Source organism: Etheostoma cragini, chromosome 15 (assembly GCF_013103735.1).
Source record: "Etheostoma cragini isolate CJK2018 chromosome 15, CSU_Ecrag_1.0, whole genome shotgun sequence".
NCBI classification, from domain to species: Eukaryota; Metazoa; Chordata; class Actinopteri; order Perciformes; family Percidae; genus Etheostoma; species Etheostoma cragini.
In genome coordinates, this window is record NC_048421.1 from 19,556,075 (window position 1) to 19,570,534 (window position 14,460).

A 14,460-nucleotide genomic window follows, 5' to 3' on the forward strand; every position below is an offset into this window, starting at 1 on the left:
ACAAATAAAAAAAAACTACATTTCCCAGAATGCCATGGCCTGATTTTGACGCACATTTTGACATAAATACATCCTGCCAGAGTTCGACCGTTAATGTGTTGCCGAAAACCAGTAAAGGAGGCGTGTGTGCTACTGCTCTGCGGGGTCGTTTCCCTATTAACGTATAACCAAATACACAATAGAAACCTAACCGACGGTGGTTCAGTAACGATGGCTGACGGAGACAACAAAAGCGCAAATATGCTAGTGAGTATAAACCACACCTTTTCTTTAACTACGGTTAGTTAATATAAAAGGGTTGTGTCTGCTCTGTGTGTGTTTAACAGTAAGGTTAGCATTAATTGCTAATCTGGTGGCGTTCGACACAGCCGACGATGGCCCTTATTTGTAGATTTGTTTAATCATCGTGAACTTTGCACCGCCAAGTGGCAAGGCAACCCAACTAGCGAATTAAAGCTAAACCTACTATCTGCAGCTAACGCTAGCTACGATGTCACGGCTCTCTGCAGCTAGCTTATATCAGTTAGCTGGCTATTTAGCTAGCTAGCTAGTTAACGCTTGCTAAGGTTACTACGCTTTCCAGTTAGCTTCAGTTGAGACGATTCCGGTTGTAACGTTGCCATCGACTGCTAACGCTAATTTTAAATCTTGAAATCGAGTTGTGAAATTTTACCTCTGCGTAGCTTGATAAACGTGTGGTTAGCGTAGTCAATTTCCCGTTATGCATTGAGGCAGTACTGCAAAGTCATATCAAGTTAGTAGGAAATACTGTTATCGTGTCCTTCCTTATTACCACTGGCCCCCACACCCTCGATTTGGCACTTACATAAATTGTAATTCTTTTAAATTCAAAATACATTGCATTGTTGCAAACATTACCAGCTAGTTTCCACAAACGTCTATTACCCAATATTGTAGAATAAAACTATTTGCTTATTTTTTAAATATAATTTTACATTAGGGTTCAAGTTGCTTGGCCCAGGGGAAACTGGGCTGTCGTTTTTTGTAGATGTATCTCTGGTCTCTATAATCATGGTCATATTATGGAAATGTTAAGTTTCAAGAACAAACTCATCATTGATGTGGGTGTTTTGTAATGTGTTCAATGTTTTGTTCAGGCTCAGGAAACGGCCCAACTGGAGGAGCAGCTGCAGGGCTGGGGTGAAGTGATCCTGGCTGGGGATCGCGTTGTGCGCTGGGAGAAGCCTTGGTTCCCTGGAGCTCTGATGGCTGCCTCCACTGTGATCTTTCTGTGAGTCTATCTTACTGTGTGCTGAGTCACAGGGACACGCGCACACACACACACACACACACACACACACACACACACACACACACACACACACACACACACACACACACACACCAGGGCACATAGTTTGCATTGCACACATTTCCTTCTGCTCAACATTAAGACAGATTTGAACAAGAAGTAACTACACTAACTCAGCTGCTCTGGATAAGAATCCCACATTAAGCCGGATGAAGAAAACAAAATTTTTGCATGGATGATACAAAATGCAAATATTTTTTCATTGAGAGCACCTGAAATGAAACTAGTTTTTAACTGACAAACTCCTTTGTCTTCCTCCTCCAGGCTGATTTACTACCTGGACCCATCAGTGCTGACTGGGCTCTCCTGCGCTGTCATGTTGCTGTGCCTAGCAGACTACCTGGTACCCACACTCGCACCCAGAGTCTTTGGCTCCAATAAGTGGTGAGCACATGAGGATGAAAGTCACATTGGCGGGGAAAACAATTGTGGGTTTTCCACATATTTTTCGTCTTTTTATTAATTTTTTTTTTTTTTAATTTAAATGTTCTTCGGTTTTGGGTTTTAAAGTCATTTCCTCCTGTGGTTTTATGTAAGAAGTTTGTGCTAGTTATGGGATTTTCAGTATTGCACTTGCATAATACCATGAACCTACACCTGGCTGGACAAATGCACCACTCAATGGGGTGCCATTGTTTCTTAGTGTCTAATTTTCAAAAGTGAATCATGGCAGCTGCTAAATATAAGGAGTAATATTGGCTGTAAATACTACTTGTAAGAGGCACATCCTCAACCGAATAACATATTCTAGCAGCTGCATCCAATCCTATCTGCATGAATAGGAAAATGTACTGAAAATCAACAAGAACAACTTAAGAGAGCATGTTGACAAAAGTTATGTAGTTCTGCGTCAGATTGTAAATGAACCAAGGATTGGAACTCAGGGTTTCTTGTTAGCTGGGGCCAATGCAAATAAAGGGGGTATTAAATTAGAACCAAACCATCACTTGGATATATAGTCGGTTCTTTGGCTGATTCAATAAAATATTATATAATGACAAATAATAGCAGTTATCATCATAATTTATAGATACTCAACAATTCACAAAAGAGCATGCATTTGATGTGACGGCAACGCACAACTCTTAACCGGCAGAAACCTCCTAGCAGAACCTGCCTCGATCAGTCAGAGCCATTTCACTTTGGTTGGAAAGGGGAGTTGTCTGGTTTTGCTGTACAGAATAGGAATCTTGTCCTACATGGTGTACAACCATATAGTGGTGCTTTGACGTTACCCAGTTCTTTTACCGGACGGCCCCTTGACTCAGCTACGTGTATTTGATGGTGAGAACCAGACACCCAGGACAGGATAGAGTAACAGCTTGCAGTTGGCGCGGTGTGTTGGACGTCTGTGCTCCACCAGACTCCTTCAATCTCTCAATATATAACCCTGCATCAGCACAGCATGACCTGTACCCTTTTACACTGCTGGACATTCCATAGGCCGAGGCAGGAGACATGTTGGGTCAGTTTAGTACTGGTGTGAATTATTTAGATAAATGGGGAAGTGAAGAATGTCAGAAACCACTGAATATAATGTGCAGCATTTAAACACCCTGAGTGGATTAAAAGCACCAGCCTTTTGTCAGGGTTGTAGTTACAGAGGAAATTAACTCGAGGTGGGGGGGATGGGTGCAAACATGCGTGCCTGGGTTTAAAAGGCAGCTTTGTATTTCTAGATGTAGGCCAGGAAAAAGTAGCCATTGATCTGTAGAGTCTGATTCATTGTGCACATGCTGTGCAGCACGGATTGCTGCTTAGCCTGCAGCTTCATAGGTCAGCAGAGTCTGCCAGATAGCACGAGACAATCTGCCTGTGAGGGCCGGTTAATCGGGGCTATCAAAGTATGGTCACGGTCCCTGTTTGGCTCCATGACTACAGGGACGAAAATAGGGGACGATGGCTAAGCAGAAAATGAAGGCCCCTTTTTCCAGCTGCCCTCCTTTCCTCCATAGTCGAGCCCTTCTTTCGCTCTTGCCAGTGTTACTCCCAATAGGCTTACATCACTATAATATACAAGCACCAAATGTTTTGTGTCTTTGTATCGAGGTATGGGTTCAATCAAATCTTTGCCTCTAGTCATTTTCCCAGAGCCAAAGTGGAAATCTCTAAATAGCCTGTTGTCCAAAAAAATGGGCCAAAACCCCAAAATGGGCAGTTAAACATAACAAAGAGAGCCAACAAATATTCAGCTGGGGGCAGAACCAGTGCTTTTGCTTAAAAAAACGTAATACTTGACTAAGGGAGATTACACATGGTAAACTGCCTGATTGAACCATATACAGTTAAAGAAATGGACCAACAGATCCTGTTCTGGACGGAGACAAGTGGTGTAAAATGGAAGCTTTTTTTCCAGTGATGGCTAGGCGTTACTGTGCAGTCTCCAATTGAGGCTTGACGACGTAGTTGTTAATTTTTCAATTCAATTTTATTTATAGTATCAATTCATAACAAGAGTTATCCCAAGACACTATACAGATAGACCACACTCTGGAATTTACAAGGACCCAACAGTTCTAGTAGTCTCCTCCAGAGCAAGCAACAGTGCGACAGTGGTGAGGAAAAACTTCCTTTTAGGAAGAAACCTCGGTCAGACCCAGGCTCTTGGTAGGCGGTGTCTGACGGGCGTTAAGTGGGCAACGTGTTTGAAAGTTGTAAGTCTTCTGGTAGCTGTGCCAAGAGAAATTTCAATCATTCCCAATCAGCAGAGACTCAGAGCGTAGGGATGTTGGGAGATAACTGAGACACAAGCTAATTACTGCTAACTAACATACTAGTTAACCTAAACAGCTGATGTGTCTGCGTGCTTCTCCTGGCAATATGGTGATTTGTCAACTATGCAACAGCAAGTCGTGTGGTTATGAGACATCTGTTAGTCCATTTTTACAAATAATTGCTACAGAGCCATATAGTGAGGTACAAGGTAATGGCGCATTTTAAGATACATTGTTTGTCCGTTGTTCATGTCTAAAGAAACACAACAGTCTTAAAACTCTGCAGATGTAAAGTTATTCACTGTAAAAGTGGTGCCAAAATGGCAGTTATTGGGATGCTAACGGCAGGTGATGGCTCCGTAGTATTAAATGGCGCCATGGGAGCTACGCTTAGAGGAGAGGCTTACCCCTGGGATTAAACCAAGGATTCAGGCGACAACACTAACTCTACAGTCCCCATGAATGGAGTGTTACAAATATTCACTGATACTTTCTCTATCAAAGAGCTATTGGCATGTGAGGATAGCTGTCTTGATGTGAGAACCCACAATGAATTTACCAGCTTCCTCTTGACGACCAGAAAAGGAGGTGTTGGATGACGATTTGTCTGCTTTTACTGAACAAGAACTTTGCCAGGTTAGCGTTTTTTGTTTTGTATTTTTAATCACGTCCTTTTCCTCAATCTCTCCTTGTGCGCAGGACCACCGAGCAGCAGCAGCGTTTTCACGAGATCTGTGGTAACCTGGTGAAGACCCAGCGTCGGATCGTGGGTTGGTGGAAGCGTCTCTGTGCCCTCAAGGAGGAGAAGCCTAAAATGGTAAATAACAATACCAAAGTTTAATCCGACACACACACACACACACACACACACACACACACACACACACACACACACACACACACACACACACACACATACATATATATATATACACACATGGCATCTGTCACTAAACGTTGGCCATTACATACTGTAGACATCAGCCTAAAAGCTGTCTGCAGTGCTGCATGAACTGCAGTAAATGGAGCCTACCTAGTCGTATCTTACTATGGTGAGCTTTCTCTGTGCTCCAGATAAAAATATCCTCAGCTGATTTGGCTTTGCTGCTCCACTTAGCAAACCTCAAACTGGGTTACGTACTGTGTTAATAGCAGTGTTCTTCACAGCGTAATTGAAGACCGTTAGACATGCTCTTAAATCACCTTCTGTAATTCAGTGACCCCTTTTTGTTTTCTTTAAAATGACAGCGCATGTTCTGCTGAGAAAACAAAATTGAGTTATATTGCAGTACATGTAAAGAGTGACTTTTTTTTAAAACTCATTAAATGATGTCAAGATGCAGTTTGAGTAGCTGAACTGCTGTTTGAAATGTGATACGACCTGTTCTCCACAGTACTTTGCCTCAGTGATCAGCAGCTTGCTGGTAGTGGCCTGGATTGGACAGCAGGTGCACAACCTCTTCCTCACCTACCTGATTGGTGAGTAGTTACAACACGCATCAACAACTACATGTTTTATTTAATTCTTTATATCCTTTGTCGGGCACCTTTTGTTTTCTGGATTAAAAAAAAAAAAACACACCCTAAATAAGGGATTTATATTGATGCAGGTAGTGAAGTCTTTGGCCGTTGAGTAACTTGATGTATTCATGCAGTTTAGTTGGAGGCTAAATGTGACACCTGACCTTAGATCTAAATACGTTCCAACATATCTAGTGAGAGATGAAACTGGAATCAGGCTACCCTTCATTTACTAAAAGGTAAATAAAACATTTTAGATAGGGATGCACCAATCCAACCGTTTTACTACCAATACCTGGGCACTAGGTATTGGCCAGGTTAGAGTCAGAGTAATGTGATTTTTATTTTATTTTTTATTTTTTTAAAGACTTCTGTGGCAACTGTTTTGCATGCATGTTTTACCTGGAGTAGACAATCTTTTTCCTTTTTGTTTTTCCCAAAGTATCTGTTAAGGCATGGGCACAGTTTTAAAAGTATCTTTTTTTGCACCAGTACTGGGGGAAAACCCAAACAATGTCCAACTTTAGGCAACAGCCAGTAACACTCCTGTCAGCCTTAGAGCGGCACAGAGGTGCCTCGGGGAAAGTGACAGTTGGTTTATGAGCAGCTCTGCTGGCTGTGTGGAAGCCAACTCTCTGTCAAATAAGCTGAGACAAGTCAAGGATTCATCTGATGGGAAAACCATGAAGTAGAAATTATTATTATTTCAAAGGGCGCTAACTCTGAAACTGTAATTCTTTTATTTTAAAGCTTTGGTGCGTAATTTGTCTCCCCCATGAGGAATTTTAAGTAATGCCAACAAAATTGTTGTGTCCATGTGATCAATACTATGGCACAACTCAAGTTTCTTTTTAAAGGCAGCAATTTAAGGATCCCACAGGCCATAGCATCTCTGGAGCTACTAAAAAAATAGGTAGAGTTCATATTGGAAGCATTTGGTAAACTGTTCAGTGTGCTTCGTGTTTGGCACAGGGTATTTGGCTTTAAGATTTCTTTTATTGTGAGGAGTCAACAATTGTTTTGAATGTATCTGAGGAACTTCTTAATCCCAACAGATATTCAAGTGGTTCTGTTATTGCTATGAAGAAAGTGCCAATGTGTAAAAGAGAAACCCAGTCTGTCACGATCAATACAAATATGAATTTGGGGGAGGGATCATACTGGCAATACAACTCATTAGCAGCTTTTCATTCAATTCTTAATGTAAAAACTCAAACGAAATTGGATTTCAGTGTAGTCGATATATTTATTTTTCTATCTTCTTCCCATCCTCTTTCTTTCTGCAGTGAACTTCCTGCTGCTGCTACCTGGCCTGAACCAGCACGGGGTCATCACAAAGTACGCATCCATGGCCAAGAGGGAGATCAACAAACTGCTCAAACAGAAGGAGAAGAAGAACGAGTAGATGGAAGTATGAAGAGGAAGTCTCTGAAAGATGAACCATGACAAAATGGAATGGGAAGGAAATAGTATAAAGAGAGGAGAGCAACAAAGTAAAGAAAAAAAGAACCCCCTGGTTCCTCCGTCTCTGCCACAGAGCAAGACACCCTTTATTCACACATTGGATAAGTTTAATTTCTCTTTCACCATTTGACATTCAAACCCCACATCACCTACTAGTTGTTTATTTTGAATTTATCTGCCATGCATGCAGTCACCACATGAAGTTATCTGATATTGTCACTCATTTGTACACAGCACTGAAAGTTCAACAACACATGCTCCCTGGCCCCATACACAATGTTTAAAACCCTCCTTCTGTTCAGGTGTGCTTCATTTTAAGATGTCAGTAATGCTTTTAAGCCATTCCCTCTACTTGGACAAAGTGACTACTGAGCAGTTTTTGTAGCATTACTGCATCATTTTAACCTTGAATTCCTCGCAGTATTTTTTTTTTTTTTCTTTCCTCGCCTCCAGGACAGGTCAAGTACGTTTTTACTTTTATTTTTGCTTATTCTGCTGTGGTTGTATTTGAAAATAATGCAGAAAACTGGAATAAAAGCTGAGCTTGTCAGAAGTGCAACTGTTTCTTGATACAAGCCTACTGCTGCTAGCTGGACTCTGGGCTTTAGCTCTTCTATAAAACCCCACAGTGTGTTAATGGTATGGGGTGTCTCTGTGTAAATAGTTTATCACTTTGTCCCTGTCAGTTTCCTTTTCTGTTCTTATTTGTGTTCTGTCCTCCTCCAGTCTTATCGTTTCTAGTTTAATTACGGTCTTTCAACTCATTTCATTTTTTTTGTCTTTATTGGAGTTCTTTATGAAAACAAATAAAGTGTGATTTAAATGAATTTCGCATGGCCTGTAGTGTTTCTTAGTTAAAGCTGGCTTGTGTATTAGATGTAGTAACAGCATTGCCATGATGACTTGGAAGTTTTTTATTATTGTATGGAAATTTGGCCTGGCCTGACGCTCTGTTGTAGTGATGAAAAAATCTGTTTCTCAAACTTACAAACATTTTCTCAGACCCTGCCATCTGCAGAAGGTCAGCATCTTTCAGCTTTTTTTATTTATTTATTTTTATCTAAACTCACTTTATACTACCTGCTCAGCAGCAGACGGACACCATTAAAGAACAGCTGGTGAACTGCTAAAATGAGCATTTAGCAACTAAAGTGACCAATATTTCCTCAGGAAAGAGGTAGAGGCCAATCAAAGAAAACTACTTTTGGTGGAGAGACTAATTTATCATGTTGCTTTGTGTCTGCCTGATGTGTCAAGCAACTATCTGGTAAAAATGTCATGTTGTGATTATAACTTATTTTCGCTGTCTTTGAGAAACTATTAAAGGTTTAAAATGTGTGTGGAAATCCTGACCTGGCTGATACCATAGACGGCTTAACATAGACCACTCTCTTTTTTTGTTAAAGAGAGTGGTCTTCTGGTGTGCGGCCTCTGCTCGTGCACTATACATTGGCTAGGATGCATTGACTGTACAAACCCCCACCCCCTCCCCAATCATCTTGTCGGTCATTGACTGGAGTGGTCTGTTGTGTTTTGGGGCACAGGCTGTGCCCCTAGCGTTTGTATGATGTTTACAACCCCTGTGTTGTCTCCCGAGACCGGGCTTTTTCACAGTGTATTCAGGGGGCAGGCAGCTAGCGGATCAAGGACAGATGATTATGATTTGAGACAAAAATGAAATCGCGCTGAAACCGTACAGGAACTTATAGTGCAGTTTTAAAGTGTGAACACTTCTAACACAGTCCCAAGATGCTAAAATACAAACCATGAAAAATGAAACAATATATTCTTAAAAGTCCCATGGCATGAAAATCTCCTTTTTGTTTACATATGTGTTCCCCCAGCCTGCCTATGATTCCCCCAGTGGCTAGAAATAGAGATAGGTGTAAACCTAGCCCTGGGTATCCTGCTCTGCGTTTGAGAAAATGAAAGCTCCGATGGGCCGATCTGGAATCTTGCCCCTTCTGACCTCATAAGGGATAAGGTTTCCTCCCTTTTCTCTGCTTTGCCTGCCCAGACAATTTGGCCCACCCATGAGAAAGAGGCTTTCAAACGTGCAAAGTGGCAGTTGCTCAAGGCCGCACCCCCAGCCTCCACCTGGCCTCACCATCTTCTCAAAAGCTACTGAGCCAGAAAGGGCACATACTAAGGAAAGCTCATTGTGGGACTCGCTCTAGTGGCTGTAATTCTGCACCAAGGCTGAATTTTGGACATCAAAAATGGTATTGGGGACCACTAAGGTCTATAAAAGCATCCAAAGAGCACCATGTCATGGGACCTTTAAAAAAATTACTAACCCAGGTATAACCTGTCACCCTACTCCATAAATAAGACACCCCAGAGACAGCAGACTGTACAGACGTGTTGATTATGTTTCTCAATGTGTTACAGTACAACAATATTCCAAACAAATTAAGGATATGTGTTCAAGTTTTATGTGGTTTTCTACGTTTTGAGCTTGTCCACAGATCTAGTCCAATCGTTCTCTGATTGCTTTTCTTTTCCTCCCTAAGACCGAGACTTTAAATGTCTTTTTAATTTCTGCATATCTTATGTGACTATGCAACTCTGTTGTTTCCCTCTAGGGCTGTTCCCAGTGTTCACACAAAGTTCTTAGAGGAAGATGTCTGGTGACATACCAAACTAAACACACTGTAATGTGTGCAATGTGCAGCAAGTCTGACACACCCTGCATTTAAAATGTATACTTCAAATGATCAGGTTATTATGCATGTCCACTGAGTTGTATAACACAGGAGAAATCAGTTCTTTTATGGAAGTCAGACAATCAAGGACGGATGAGCCACTTTTATCTCCATTACTATGTTCATCCTTTAAGTAAAACATCATCAAACCAGACAGGAGTCACGGAAATGCCAGGATCATATATTTAATGTTGGAGTGTTGTGCACTGTATAGTTGTAATGTGTGTCAGGAGAGTCGGAGTGCACAGCAGTCTGTCTCCCAGCGCCTCGCTGCCCACAGCAGCTTGTCTCTTGACCGTCTCCTAGGCTCACCTGGACCGTTCGTCTGCTTCTGTTCACCTGAAGACAGGTTAGTTCAGTCATTTCCAAAAACAACCTTAATACGATCAAACAGAAGCATTAGGTCCAAACAATACTGTTCCACTGCCTTGTAGAATAACAGAGGTAGATATGATTGATTTGCACGCAAACATTAATTATTTTAGTCCACTCAACAAGAGGGATACACCATGTAACACCAGGAGTATGTGATATATCACATTCTGTTTTAGTTAAATGTGATCTTTTAAGGAAAAGCCATAAATATTCTGTTCTCTTGGATCCAATGACCAGATGAGAGTGTGTCATTTGCTGAACTAGAAAAATACAAGGATCTAGGTACTTAATAACTAACTAGTCTCGCTTTGCACAAAACCTCCCCAAAGCCTCCCCAAAGCATGCAATGAGTCTGGCTACTCCACACAGCATTCAGGATGGGAGGAAAATGTGCTCTGGTTTATGGCATTTCTTTAAACCAATCAGAATCGTAATGGACGGTGCAAAACTCTGCACAGAGCTGCTGCAAAATAGTTGTCCATGACAAAACTCAGATTGGACTGATAGTCTAGCTAGCTGTCTGGATTTTCCCTGCAGAGATCTGAGGGGCAGTTAACCATAGTCCTTTAGAAATCCACCAAATTTAAAATCCCAACACAAAGAAAGCAGGAGGAAACTGGAAATACATGCATCTGGCGGAATTTCCTGCAGAACCCGAGCGATCCATGAGGAGGAATGCTAAGGATATACACTGCTTCATCACAAACTCATGTGAAATGAATTAGTTGATTAGGAGCATTACACAGACCCGACACAGACTAGGAGTCAAGAGCAATTTGATTTGTATTCTGATGTAGCTGGCTGAGAGGGATTACATAAACTGTTGATCAAAATTGACATGTACATTTATGCAAGAGTTCACCCTACCTGTCAGTATGTTGTGTTGGTGCCAATGTGTTGGTCTGCCACCAGCCAGTTGTGGTGAGACGTCAGTTACTGGGGGTGTGTACCCTGCTTTGTAGGTGGTCCAGGAATCAAATGGATCCTGTGGGTTGGTTATTTCTCTGACGGCCTGGCCACTGCGATACCTAGCCCAGTTTTCCACCTTTGGGTCGGTTCTCTGAAGCAAGATGGTGGCTTGGATTGATGCATATCTTGTTTGCAGCATGGAGCACCAGAGCCAATACTTAACATGTATTTAATCATATAAAAATACAAATACAATTTTAAGAGTGTCCTCAACAATGTCTTACAGACAAACAACAAAAGACAAATAAATTAAAAAATGCCACATAATCAGAAATAATCAGATTATGAAATGTCTAATAGAATCATGTAAATATTTGCATATATAAAGAACCTACATACCACCTTCAAACAACCCCAAGCTGTCAGAAACCATAAAGATACATGAAAGGTTATGCCTGAAGTGATTGTGATGTGTTTGTTTGCAGTTTTGTATTTCACTGTAACCTTACCAGCAGGATGTGTTTGTGCCTGTGCACGTCTTTAGTGTGTGACTGCAGCGCACACTGCAGCGGTGTGGAGGTGTTACTAAGATCCAGCTGGGTCCGATGCTGTGATGGGAAGCTGGGCTCTCTCAGATGGAAGATCCGAGGACGTCCATCAGCCGACCTTCCAGAATAACTCTGACAAACATGAAGAAACAAAAAGTTGAAAAGACTACTGAAAATGTATTAATCTGTCAGTTATTAGCAGTGGGCTGTACCTGGTTGTGGGTCGTGGTGTAGCAGGGTGCTGTGTCACCCAAGATTAAGTTGCTCTGATGCAGATGTCTTACTCTGGAGTTCTTGGCTTTCCTTCGACACTGCCCATCGTGATGGGCCAACCTCAGGTCACCGTTCATCAGACTGTTCATGCTGACACCTCGGCCAAAGCTTCTGAGCTTATCTGAATCATAGACTCTAATAATATGTCTACTATGGTCTCTAATACAGTAGATAAGGGAATGGGTGCACAGTTCCTACTGGAATCTCAGTAACAGAGAGTGAGAGAGTGCAAGAGCGAGAGAGACATATACATACATTGTATCTCATACTGTTGAAATCAGAAGTTTGCATACACTATATAAAAAGACACATTTCACTTTTCCTGGTTTATGTTTGTTAGATTACCAACATTATTTACATTTGCTAAATGCCAGATTAATGAGAGAAGGATTTATTTAGACTATTTTTGTATTCCTTTCTTCAAAGTCAGAAGTTTACTTATACACTAAGATTACTATGCCTTTCAACAATTTCAGAAAGCCCAGATGATGATGTCATGTCTTTTGGAAGCTTCTGGTTTATTGACAACATTTGAGTTAATTAGAGACACACCTGAGGGTGTTTCTTTAAGACATACATGAAACACACTGCTTCTTTGTGTAACATCATGGGAAATGGGTCATTGTGGACTTGCACATGTCTGGTCCATCCCTGGGTGCAAGTTCCCGATGCCTGGAGGTGCCACGTTCAACTGTTCAAACAATTATAAGCAAGCATAAACACCATGGGAAAGTCCAGCCATCATACCGCTCAGGAAGGAAACGGGTTCTGTGCTTTGGTCCGAAATGTGCATATCAACCAAGAACAAAAGCAAAAGACCTTGTGAAGATGCTGGCTGAAGCTGGTAAGAGTGTGTCATTATCCACAGTGTACCATGTACCAAAATGAGCTTAAAGGCCACTCTGCCAGGAAGAAGCCATTACTCCAAGAGAAACATAAAAAAGACAGACTATAGTTACACAAATGCGCACAGGGACAAAGACTTTCATTTTTGGAGACATGTCCTGTGGTCTGACGAGACTAAAATCAAACTGTTTGGCCATATTGACCATTGTTGCGTTTGAAGGACAAAAGGGGGAAGCTTGCAAGCCTGAGAACTTCCCAACTGTGAAATACGGGGGTGGCAGCATGTTATGGGGTCTTTTTGCTGCAGGAGGGACTGGTGCACTACACAAAACAGATGGCATAAGGAGGAAAGAACATTATGTGGAAATACTGAAGAAACATCTCAAGACATCAGCCAGGAAGTTAAAGGTGGGGGGCAAATGGATATTCCAAATGAGATAACAAAGTCAATGTCTTCCAGAGGCCATCACAAAGCCCTGATCTCAATCCTATTGAAAGTTCATGGGAAGAGCTGAAAAGACATGTGCGAGCAAGGCGGCCTACAAACTTGGCTCAGTTACACCAGTTCTGTCAGGAGGAATGGGCCAAAATTCCTGCCTTCACTTCTAAATTCTATTCAACTATTGTGAGAAACTTGTGGAAGGATATCCAAAATGTTTGACCCCAGTCATACAGTTTAAAAGCAATGGTACCAACTACTAATGAAATGTATGTATACTTCGGACTTTGACGAAAGTCATAAAAAATAGTCTAAATAAATCCTTCTCTCATTATTCTGGCATTTAGCAAATATAAACAATTTTGGTAATCCTAACGGACATAAACCAGGGATAGTGATTGTTTGATTTCATAACAGACAGTGAGGAAAAAACACATGTGTCTTTTTATATAGTGTATGCAAACTTCTGGTTTTAACTGTAGATCTTAAACATGTAGATGCAGTTCATTCACTGTTTCTGTGATCAATCTTAAGTTAAGCACAAAGGTGGAGATCCTATAGGTGTCTCTAAATATTTTGCATTTAATCATTGACTACTGAGCAAAATGCTGACATTTAATTTATCTAATTTAATGTAGCTAATATGTATAATCAAAGCTTTACCAATATGAATCAATAGAAATCAAATGACAGAGATCAGTGCCTTTCTTCGAATGCAACATTTGAGAGTCAAAATAAAATCTCTGTTGAAATGTCTAACCGTCCAAAAAATAAAGAGAACAATTAAGAAATTAGGTGAATCAATGATAATACCTTTACCATCTGCTGTGTTGTTACTTACCAGATAAGTCAGGCTGCGTCTGTGGGAACATTGCTGTCATGGTGACAAGAAAACAAGGAAGCTGCTGTAGTGTCAATTTACACCATTCACACATACACATTATAAATGAGCCCAAGTTTAATTTTAAAATGGTTGTTAATCAGTCATACCCTCAAAAACATTGTCATTCTGAAAGACTGCATTGTTTTTTTCTTATTGGAAAATCTTTATGTAGGCAGGCTAATCATTAACAGTGGTAAAAAATAACTAAATACATTTACTAATTTACTTTACAATTTTGAGGGACACATACTGTCCTTGCGTAGATTCATTTTCTGTTACTAATACTTCTGCTCCACCATATTACAGAGGAAAATTACCAGATATAATAACTAGTTTCTGAGATTAAGATTGAACATAAAAATGATTAGATTATAAAATATGATGCATTGTCAATGAATAAGTAACCAATAGTATACCGGTATTATAAAGGATCTATAATGAATTCCACAA

The 14,460-nt window shown here is 40.8% G+C and overlaps 2 protein-coding genes across 2 annotated transcripts; one reads left to right on the plus strand and one right to left on the minus strand.

The window, feature by feature from the left end:
- Positions 1-7,350, plus strand: arl6ip1 (ADP-ribosylation factor-like 6 interacting protein 1). The gene is made up of 6 exons (XM_034894960.1): positions 1-246; positions 1,119-1,252; positions 1,598-1,717; positions 4,747-4,864; positions 5,442-5,526; positions 6,855-7,350. The coding sequence occupies exons 1-6, from the start codon at positions 94-96 to the stop codon at positions 6,971-6,973; spliced, it is 729 nt and encodes a 242-aa protein (XP_034750851.1). The 5' UTR covers positions 1-93; the 3' UTR covers positions 6,974-7,350.
- Positions 7,351-9,330: 1,980 nt separating this feature from the next.
- LOC117958704 lies at positions 9,331-14,354 on the minus strand. The gene is made up of 5 exons (XM_034895270.1): positions 13,969-14,354; positions 11,782-11,953; positions 11,531-11,701; positions 10,980-11,172; positions 9,331-10,076 (listed from the first exon to the last, which is right to left on the minus strand). Exons 2-5 carry the CDS (start codon positions 11,929-11,931, stop codon positions 9,964-9,966), a joined length of 627 nt encoding a protein of 208 aa, XP_034751161.1. The 5' UTR covers positions 11,932-11,953; positions 13,969-14,354; the 3' UTR covers positions 9,331-9,963.
- Positions 14,355-14,460: the final 106 nt, after the last annotated feature.

Excerpts from the sequence above, each read along its gene's own strand:
- arl6ip1 (XM_034894960.1), top strand. The coding sequence starts at position 94 with ATGTGTTGCCGAAAACCAGTAAAGGAGGCGTGTGTGCTACTGCTCTGC. Across the intron at positions 247-1,118 it reads ACAAAAGCGCAAATATGCTA|GCTCAGGAAACGGCCCAACT; the intron begins GTGAGTATAAAC and ends TGTTTTGTTCAG. Across the intron at positions 5,527-6,854 it reads CTTCCTCACCTACCTGATTG|TGAACTTCCTGCTGCTGCTA; the intron begins GTGAGTAGTTAC and ends TTCTTTCTGCAG.
- LOC117958704 (XM_034895270.1), bottom strand. The coding sequence starts at position 11,931 with ATGAACAGTCTGATGAACGGTGACCTGAGGTTGGCCCATCACGATGGG. Across the intron at positions 11,173-11,530 it reads GGCACAAACACATCCTGCTG|AGAACCGACCCAAAGGTGGA; the intron begins GTAAGGTTACAG and ends ATCTTGCTTCAG. Across the intron at positions 10,077-10,979 it reads CCAACACAACATACTGACAG|GTGAACAGAAGCAGACGAAC; the intron begins GTAGGGTGAACT and ends ACCTGTCTTCAG.